We start from the raw sequence: 10,684 nt of genomic DNA, 5'->3' as shown, positions 1-10,684 counted from the left end.
AACCTAACCCTAAACCTAAACCTAACCTAAACCTAAAACCTAAACCCTAAACCCTAAACCTAAACCTAAACCCTAACCTAAAAACCTAAACCTAAAACCTAACCCTAAAACCTAAAAACCTAAAACCTATTATTCATGACGAACAATTTTAAATACCAATAATTGGGTTCCACTGTTCGCTTTAAAAAAAAAAAATTCTATTCGAATGAAAGTGGTTCATTTATTTTATTTTTAATTAAGAAAGAAATCTAATTATATAAACGGCATCCAATTTAAATGCTAAGTAATTAACAACACATACATCCAAAGAGTGGTCAATGAAAAAATCAAAACTGCGTTTCCGACGTTCTACTTCGTGTCCTTCTCATGTTATTGCAATCTTTGTCAACGTTCCTCGTAAACCTGTTAGCAACTCTTCTACAAGTTCTCAAAACAAACCGAGTAAATCGTCCAAAACAACCCGTAGATCCCCTAGTTCCGTGAGAAGTGGAAGTTGAAGATTTAGCTAAGGAGAGCCTTTCCGTTGCAACTTCTAATTTAGTTTCCAAAACTCTGCACTCTTTTTCTTGAGAAAGAAGAAGCTTCTTTAAACCTTTTTCATGTGTATTTAATTCGCTTAACCGTGAGTTAAGTTCTGAAATTTGACTTGATATACTTTCATCAAGAACTTTTTTTCCAAAAATACCCTTCTTACCTACTTTTTTAACTTCAAATTGTGAAATTTTCTCTGATAAATCACTAATCTGTTCGTTCTTCTCAGCAAGTCTTTCAGAAAGTTTAGCCAGCTCATCTATACACTGCTTTAGTTCAACTTGAGCTCTTTGAACGGCAGAATTAAGCGCACTTATATCATTTCTTGTAATACTTGTAGTTGGTTTCTCCAAAATGGCATCATCCTGAATTACACTAAGTTCAGTCTGATGGCGACTGTTGTAGATTGAATGTTCCATTTTGGAACATTTTTCCTCAATTCTTTGATAAGAATCAGTATCTTTCCTAACCTGATCATCAGTTTTATCACATATTTTACTCTGCTGGGATACTTCGCGTGCTAATTGACGTTTCTCAGCCAGACAAGCTAAGAAATTATTCCACATTTTTCTACACAATTCTTTGTCAAACGACGGAGATTTGTGACGTCCCTTACAATATTTATCATAATCTCCCTTTAAACCATCGCAGACACTTCCTTTTAAAGAATGATCAGATTGCAACTTAACCAAAGCGTTTGTGCAAGATTCATGTTGTTCAATAGAGTTACTCAAAGAAGATCTTGCAGTTGAAAGTTCAGCAAGACAAAGTCTGTGTTTCTCTTCTAAAGATAAATTCACGGGCCTATTTGTCTTACGTGGTGGAAAAATCGATGATTGAAGAGTGAGAAATGATTTGCCGTGAATACTAGTACTAGTACCACTGTTGAAGTGAATTAAACTGTAAATTGAGATGAAAAGATAAACTAGTCTTAACATATTCAAAAACTCATCTAGATTAAAGACAGCGAGTTTTGACTATTAAAATGTTGAAGAAAGTTAATTAATCAACTAGTTTTCAATTATTTATTATTTTTTAAAATTAATTATCAATACTGACCGAAAAGAAAGATTTAAGTGCCCGCCTTAATATCAAAAAATGTTTGAAATACCATTTGTCGTTTTAAAGTGACTTCAATTATTTAAGACATTAATCTCTGTTTTAGGAAATTTTCTATCGGCATTTTTGTTCTTTTATAAATTAAATTTGTTATTATTGAATCTTTGTCTACAAACGTCTATTCAAGTTATCAATGCTTGTTTTTATTCCAAATAGCCTAAACAATATAGTGAGACAATTAATCCAAACTTACGAAATTTTCTCTGTTTTTAAGCTTGATTTTTCGCCTGAAGACTGGTTTTTAAGTGTCTTAAAAGACTAATTTGCAATTTATCCCTTTACTCCGAATTCTTAACTTTATACTTTGAAATCTTCAACCAATTGAAGATTCGTATTGATTTTCAAAAATTTTCTTTAATATATATCAATATTATGTATTGTTTTCATTTAAACTCTGAAAGTCACATATCTTCTAGTATATATCGTTTTCTAAACCTCTAAGCGTTGCCATCAGGCCAAAATCAAATTTTTCTTGATACTTTGAAGATTTTCACGTATCCAAACTTTATGATTTGCTAATTAGATGAATACTCGCATGTTTTAGTTTTTGAGTTTTCTATCTTAATTGGGTAACTCATTACTACCATTTATAATGCATGTCAAATCCATATAGAAAAAAAACAGAAATCTAAAACTCTTAAGTTTCCTAAATTAAATTTAAAATTCCCCACTAATTAGTGTATTTTCTGAGTCCAGAATTTGGTGCACTGTTTCTTAAAATTTCAAATAAATTAAAATTTTGATCAATATTCGTCATTTTAATTAAGTATTTTTAATGGCTTTCTATTATTTGAACAGCTATTTTGAATTGTCTTCTTTGGAAGCCAGTTTTAAATTTATTGAAACTGGCGTCCCGGCAACAAAAAGTATAATAAGAAAAAAATATATTGAAAAAAATCGAAAACAAAATCTTCCGATAACTAACCAGATGTTTTTTATATACCTTCAAATTAAGAAATAACTCCTAAACGGTTTTAAAATGTACATTAAAAACTTTTTGATTTATACTGAATGAAACATAACAAAAAAAAAGCCAGAGTTAGGGATTAAATTACTTCTACAAGATGCTGTGATGAATTTAAACTAAATTTAGCCAGAAAAAATTACTTTGGCTGTGTTTATAAACAGCAATTTAAAGTAAAATTTAACATATTAATAGTGTTATTTTCAAAGGCATATTAGCCTCTAAATCATTCATTTAGTCAAACTAACTATAAAAATCTACTTTTATATTTTAAGAAATTCAATTATCCTTTTAACCATTTAAATGATATTAAATTTAAATAATAACCAATCTAAATCATTCTTTGTTGGAATATCAATGAGCTAACTCTCTAGCAATACCTAAAGTACTAATATCCAAAAAAAAACATTAGGCGTGTTCTTTATATTCTGGTTGTTAAAAAATGGATCTAAAGTAACTATGACAAGTTGACTAATTAGTAATATAAACTTTTAAATTTATAAGATTTGAGAATTTTTTTTCAAAGAATTTTAAAAATAGGATAATTTAATATTTTATGATCAATTTCAATCTGTCTTCTAAATAATTTACATTTAATGAATAAACAAAATATAGCAATCAAAATAAATAAATATTATCCAAAAAATCTTAAACAAAAAACGTTGTTTTTCAAAAATACTTCACATTGAAAAAAAATTATTCTTTGCATCGTTCTCTACAAATCTATTTATTTATATTTGTCATAATTATTACAGTAGGTAAATATGCAAACCTACTTAAAACCGGAACAACTTCATTTTTTTCAACTTCAATAATTAAAATAATACCTTTTTATCTACTTAAAAAAAACTATCGCTAATTCTAATTTTTCTTTTTCTTATCTGCACGTATTTGTACGCTAAGCAACTTTGCCATAATGCATGCAGTGCCCGCCAAAAAATCTAGTTATTTGAAAATAAAGTATATTGGAAATCAAAAGTAGGATTACTTCTCAAAAAAACAGAAATAGGAAAACTTGACTATTATAAAATTGAAATTTTAGCGATTTAAAGCATTGGAGAAGGACATATGTAGGAAGTTTGCAGTATGTGCATGCAACGAGCAATTTTGACAAGACTTATACGTTTAAAATGCCAAATAATTTAGAGTATTTGATATTGACTATTATAAAAACATATTTAAAAGAAATTAAAACAAGTGTATTCCAATAATTAATAGGTCAATTTTTCAGTTAATAACTCAGAAATTAATGAACATCGAAAAAATTTGATTATTATTCTAAATTATTACATTAATCAATTGTGAGATTTGTTGCAAAAAATCTGTTTTTATTGTCAATATTTATGCTTAATTGTGGAACTGTATTTAGATTAAGATATTGTAGTGAAAGAAGAGTTTAGCGGGATGCGATATAAAGGTTCTAGTTTTGGATCAAGTGAATTTACTACAATAGAGAATGATCAATCTGTCTTGAGCCATAATAGTGCAGAGAAGAATGTAATTGATTCTCTTCCTATTTTAAATAGGGATGGATTTGGCCCTCTTACAATTGTAGCAACAAGTTTAAATAATAAATTTCAGAAACGTGTGTATTCAGGAACCTTTGAAATTCCCATCTATGGTAGAAACTCACATATAGTTTTTTACGAAATTGAAACAAAAAATTTCATATTAATTTGGATTGAGAAACATTTTGTTGGAGATGTAATTGCTAACTCTGGAACAGTCTTTATCGAATCTGGTAATGATATCTTTTGTTTGAATGACTTGGAACTCAGAAAAAAAAATGGAGATATCATTTCAACTGAGTGTCCATGGGGTGCACAAATATTTCTTGAAAATGATATTAGTAACTTCAAATTCTCTCCGGAATCTATTAGGTGTTTCAAACCACAAGAACCTCCGGCTGATTGGAATCCAATAACTTCTACTATTTTCCCTTCAAATAAGAATTATGTTGAACTAATTAAACTTCTGAAATCCAACGTTTCCAGATCAGATGAAGCTGCATTTTCAAATATACAAGAAGATGGCACTCCTACAGCTCTTCTTTTCATAATTGATGATAAATATATGACGTTATTTTTGCCAGAGAACTTTTCTTATTCATATGACAAAGAAACATTTACAGTTTTTAGATCTGATGGATCATATTATGATGTTCATAAAGGAATTTTTAGAACGGAAAGCGGACTCGAAATTGTAACCAATGCTCCTTGGGGGAAAAAACTGAATTTTGATGAAAATTTGGTCAGGATATCCAATAATATCAACGAAATATTAAATTCATTCGTTATCCCCTCCATAGTAGTAGGCAATTATGGTGATTTCCCTGTTAAAAAACGAGAAAAATTCCTTTCAAAAAAGATAAAAAGTGCATATCAAAGATTAAAAGGATCAAATTAAATTGATTTTTTGTGCAAAGCTCTAGAATCAATAAAGTTAATAATGCCTATCATCTTTATTGATTTAAATATCAATAAATAAATAAATAAATAAATATATATATATATATATATATATATATATACATAGTTTCTAATTGTATTTTCCAAGTTTAAATTCTATGTATTACTTTTCTAATTAAAGATATTTCAAGATGATTTGGTAAATGAAATAGATGAAGTTAAAATCAAGTTTGTTAATGAAGTGTTTGTTTTCTAATGTTTAACGTTAAGCTTCGTCTTATACAATTTCTTGTGATAATATAAAGAATTTCGGAGTTGAGATATCAAGCAAGGCATCTACCCTCCGAAAAATGATTTATTTTGTTTAACTTTGGAATTGTTTCTTAGATGTTTGTGTTGAATTGTTTGAGTTATTTACCGTGTACAAAGCCATGTTCATCTTTTATTTATGCTACTATAGTTCAATAAAGGCATGTTATGGTCAAACTTATAAATGTTAATTTGGATTCCTGTGTACCCGTTATAACTATTTAATAATTGAGCCCTTACATTGGCCAAAGCATTGGCAATATTTTCACTTTGGGGAAGCTATTATTAAAGAATTTGAAATTTTGTGGAAATCTAAACGTAAGCTGAGATCAATTCAGTATAATTATTAATCTAAAATTTAGATATTTTTTTAGTATCAAGTATGCTTGAAACAAAAGACAATTGACTACTTTTCCTCAATAATATGCATATTAAATTATTTAATAATTTAAGATAATTAATGGGGCTTCAATTCATTTAATATATGAATACTGAAATCTGTAAAAGTGATAGAATGGGATTGCTCAACTATCTCAAATAATAATTACTTAATTTGTAATATTTGAAAAGAAATTTCATTCTTTTTTTCTTAAATAATAAATGAATAACCAAATATTTATAAGGTCCAGAAAATTACTCAGTTAACTCTCTTTGGACGTCTAATCATATAGAAGTGATCCAAAATTAATTACCTATAAAACAAAAAGCTCTGTTTTAAATTGTTAAATTAACAATATTTCAGTAAATTCCAATAATGGAAAAAAAATTAAATATAGCTTAAAGGATTATCAGTATTCAAGGCAGCTAAATGATATTCTATCTTGAATCAATACATTAAGATAACTAGAATCTAAATTGTATATGGCTCCCAGTTAGTTTCTGTAATAGTATTTATTTTAATTAAATTCCTAATCAAAGATTATTCTCATGAAGTTCAAGAAGGAATTATACTGTTTAACAAGAAATCATGAAAACTATGATAAATTATAATCAAAATATATTTGGAGTCTTATATATATCGAGTTTATTTTACTTAATTGAACTCTAGTGTTTTAGCTAGGTTATGGTATAATCAATCATAAAATTCCACCATATTAAAATAAAATTTGAATTTATGATTAAATTATGAAGAAAAATTTAATGGCTTGTTAGGTTGCCATTTATAAAGTTCAGAATAGTAATATATGCCAGATTTATTAAATTAAAATTATATCATTTAACTCCAGTGTATTCAAAATAGAATTATTCGATAGAAATTAAGCAGAGTAATTCCGAAAACTGAAACAAGGAACTACCATTTCAAGTAAACACAATTAATTAGAGAAGAATTTAAGAAGAAAATATTAAATAGCCTATATAAGAAGTATTGTGTTGACTTTAAACTCTAAAACTTATATTCTGATTTAGAATCTTTTGAAAGCTTCAAAAAATCCACAGTATTGTTTTGGATTAAATTTTTATCAAACTTTAAATCAGCTGGCATCATATGATCGTCCAATTCGATACTTACTTCTGGTGCAGCTTTAATCATTGGTAGATTTCCTTTAGAAATACAGTTTGGAGAATATGAATGACCACTTCGTATCCATTCAATAACTTCGTAAAGTATGTTTGAAGAATGATTAGGCATCCTACCAACTAACGAGAGCAAAATGGGCAGAACAACGGCTCCGTGGAAAATTCCAAATCCAACTACCATGAGCATCATTTTAAAGAATACAGTGAAAATATATGATGAACTTCCTGATAGAACAACTATCCCAAGAAATGTTGACATTGCTCCATGGCACACTGGCGCTCCCATAAGTCCTAACGACTCAATCATTCTATGGTTTCTACTTTTTCCACAACAATGAGAAAATGTATGCGTCATTAATGTAGAGTAGTCAACTGCAAATCCCATAGATAGTAACAAGTTGATCATACTAACCATATTGAGTTTCACATTCCAATAATACATGAATCCAAATAAACAAATATCAATGCAAGCCATGAGGATAATAACAAATATACCAGACATTAGTTCTGGAATTAGCATTAGAGTTATAAGTTCAATTGCAATTCCACAACTGAGCATATTTGAAAAACACTCTGCAAGAATGCTAAGATCACTCTCATAGAATAACATCATGTAGTTGTAAGCAACGACTTTAAATGGTATTTTTTCTCTCTTTTCCTCGTCGTTGCATAGCTTTCTTATTGAAGTCATCCAATCAGCTTTCTGCTGAGAAGTTGGCATTCCTTTGGCTAGCAATTTTATTCTGTAAGTCACTAATTCTCTTTCTTTCCAAACAAAATCAAATGAAAATTGCTTATAGTTGCTTTCAGGATTGTTATATAGCTCTTGATAAAGAGTTTCTTGAAATATTTTCTTGTTTCCACTTCTAAGAGCTGCTGCCAACTCTGGATTTTTCATTAAATTGTATAATGGATCAATTACTCTCTGTGTAGATTCTAGTCTCTCAAGTCTTTCCACGAAGTCAAAGATTCTATCTTGAACAGCTCTTCTCCACCATTCCAACTTTTCAGGGAAATATACATCAGTGGGAAGATCGTATTTACTGAAATACTTGGTGAAATCCTGGTCAAATGTCTGAAGATAACTAGATGGAGGAGATAAATCTCTTAGGTCTAAGCCACTTTCCATTTTTGTAAAACCATATATAGATATTCCAAGGAATCCAAGCCATATAATGATAATTATTAGTTTCACAATAGGAGTTGCCATGATTGGTCCAATATAATGTAACATTACTCTTCTGGTTGTTCTTCCAACGTTTCCTAAAGGCTCAGCTAATAGTATTTGTAGAAGGTCATCGACATGATTTAAATCATACTCCCTGTTCAGCTTTTCAATACTAATATTTTGTAATATCTGTATACTACTTGAATGATTTTTTCTTTGAATTATTTGATTGTTATTTTTGATTGTCTCAAGAATGTTCGAGTCCAGCTCACGACTAACAAGGTCAAAATCCGATAATCTTATTTCCTGTCTAAGCTGGCTAATGGAAGGTATAGTGGTTTCCGAGACAACTTTTCTGTCACTGTATTGGTATTTAGTCATAATTGGTATGTGAAAAAGTCTTTTTTTTAACTTGGTAAAAAAACCCATTTGATTACTGTTATTCATTCTGCTTCCTTGTTCTAATTGAAAATCCATTTTACTTTCTTGAATACTGGAAAAATCCAGCTTTTCATTATTATCTTCTTCTAAATCCAAAAACTCTTGGTAATTTTCTCCATTATTATAGTCTCCAAAAGGGTTTAGTTGAATATTATATTCCTTTAAAGCTCTTGAAAGATTATAGCTAACAACATCAAATGAACTTATATTATCAACAGGAATAGATCTTCCGAGACTAAATTCCCTGGTAGCTTTAATGTCACTTGAAGTTAATTTTGGAAGCCCAAAGAAATGTACCCTTCTTGATGCTTCTCTTTTTGCATCCAAACATAGTACCGGAAACATAAAGAAAAATACATATATATAGGTGAATATGATAGAAGCTGCAGAAAAAAGGCAGAAGTTTCGAATTGAGAGATAAGGTTCTCCCACTGCTCCAATTGAGAAAGAAACTAATCCTGTACACATAGTGATTGTAATTCCAATTACACTATCTTGTAACGTTAATCTACATCTTTCTTTTGTACTTGGAATTGTGTATCCTGTTGAATAAGCATTAACAATGACAAAAAGGTAATTCACAGCAGCTCCCATAATTAGAAATGGGGTTACCAAAACTGTTGGAACAAAGGAAACTCCCAATATTGACATTGTTCCCATTCCTGAAGCCAAACCGAGAAGTGCAGCAAAAAGTCCTGCTAACCCACTATAAGTTTTCATTTTGTAAAGATCAAAACTAAAGTTAGCCATTCCTACATAGAAGAACAAAAGTGTGAAGGTTAGACCTACCAATAAAATATCCGAGTTTTCTGATGTGGATGCCTTTAGTTCGTCGTCCCTACTTCGAAATGCACTAAAGGAAATTCTTGCACGACCCCAATCTCTATTGTCTTTCAGTATACTCACTAGAGACTGTTCCCAAAGAAGATTTCTTGCTAAGTTCTCAGGAGTGCCATCATCAAAAATATCATAAACCATCAGAAAAGCTTCAGCTCCAATAATGCAATCAATCTTAGCATCAGAAAATCCAGGGCCTTTTGCAGAACTTGAGTATTTGTCTGGTGATAAAATCTTTGAAATAAGATCTGTTGGAAGAGTCCTTATACACGGCTTACTTTTTATTTTCCCCAAGATATAATCAGGAAGAAATGCCTGTTTTCTCAAATTGAATACAAGTCCATCCAATATATATAATTCGGGATCACCATCTCCCAGCAATGCCTTCATTTCTAATGCTCCTGCTTCTATTACATTCTGAACTGAACAAGTTCCAAATGATGTCATTGTGCAAATATTGTTATAGGTCAAAAATGTCTCGTGTGAAAGTCTAAATGGATCAACTTCGTTACTATTGTAATTTTTATCCTCCGAAACATCAGAAAAATCTTTTTCCCCAGTTCTCGAAATTCCATCTTCTGAATGATTTTCATCCAAATTCTTATCTCCACTCTGGTTTGGCCCTACTTTGACTCCGACTCTTCTCCCTCCCACTGCGTCCAAAGCTTCACCTCTAATTAGCTTATTTATTTGAGATACTATTTCCAAAAATTCCCATGTGAAAACGTTTTCTCCAGGAGTTTGTGAAGTAACCACTATCAATTGTGATCTGCTTTTAGTATTGCTAAATAATTGATCGTGCAATTTTCCGTGATCTCTTGCTAAGCTATAAGGAAGAGAATAGAGCTGTTCAGCAGAATCCACCCACCCAGGAATTCCCGGAATAAACCCTATACAACATATTAAAGTTAGTAATAGTGAGCCCAATATAAAGTACCAAGGATTTTCGTATATTATTCCACCCAAAATTCCAAATCTGGTTGCAATGAAATCAACTATGTCAGGTTGGACATTTGCAAGTTGCCTTAGAAAAATTCCAACTTTCTTCATTGAAACCTTACTTCTTTTCTCTTTTTCCAAATCATTTTTTTTAACCCTTATACTTTTAACTTCCTCAGCAATTCTTTCAGACTCTTTTAAGTATTCTCTTTCTATTTCAATTTCTCTTATTTGCTCTACAACAGCATCTTTATCTTTGTTTGGTTCCTTTGAAGTATTAAAACTCAAGTTTTGATCATGTCTGCCTTTTCTCATTTGAATTTATACATCAAATTGTTAATATTGTTTTCCATTTGAAATTGAACTTTTTAACCTTTTTTATACTATTCCCTTTTTTTTAATTCCATCTATATAATTTAATCAATTTAAATTAACATGCACATCCTCGAG

The 10,684-nt window shown here is 29.9% G+C and overlaps 3 protein-coding genes across 3 annotated transcripts; 1 reads left to right on the top strand and 2 right to left on the bottom strand.

The window, feature by feature from the left end:
* Positions 1–326: 326 nt before the first annotated feature.
* Positions 327–1,469, bottom strand: cubi_00812 (uncharacterized protein; the record flags this gene model as incomplete). Its single annotated transcript, XM_029017825.1, has 1 exon — positions 327–1,469. One exon carries the CDS (start codon positions 1,467–1,469, stop codon positions 327–329), a length of 1,143 nt encoding a protein of 380 aa, XP_028873269.1.
* Positions 1,470–4,018: 2,549 nt separating this feature from the next.
* Positions 4,019–5,020, top strand: cubi_00811 (uncharacterized protein; the record flags this gene model as incomplete). Its single annotated transcript, XM_029017824.1, has 1 exon — positions 4,019–5,020. One exon carries the CDS (start codon positions 4,019–4,021, stop codon positions 5,018–5,020), a length of 1,002 nt encoding a protein of 333 aa, XP_028873268.1.
* A 1,695-nt stretch (positions 5,021–6,715) lies between these two features.
* cubi_00810 (uncharacterized protein) lies at positions 6,716–10,549 on the bottom strand (the record flags this gene model as incomplete). Its single annotated transcript, XM_029017823.1, has 1 exon — positions 6,716–10,549. One exon carries the CDS (start codon positions 10,547–10,549, stop codon positions 6,716–6,718), a length of 3,834 nt encoding a protein of 1,277 aa, XP_028873267.1.
* Positions 10,550–10,684: the final 135 nt, after the last annotated feature.

This window comes from Cryptosporidium ubiquitum (assembly GCF_001865345.1).
Source record: "Cryptosporidium ubiquitum isolate 39726 chromosome Unknown contig_26, whole genome shotgun sequence".
Classification (NCBI taxonomy): domain Eukaryota; phylum Apicomplexa; class Conoidasida; order Eucoccidiorida; family Cryptosporidiidae; genus Cryptosporidium; species Cryptosporidium ubiquitum.
This window is presented reverse-complemented; position numbering and strand designations above follow the sequence as displayed.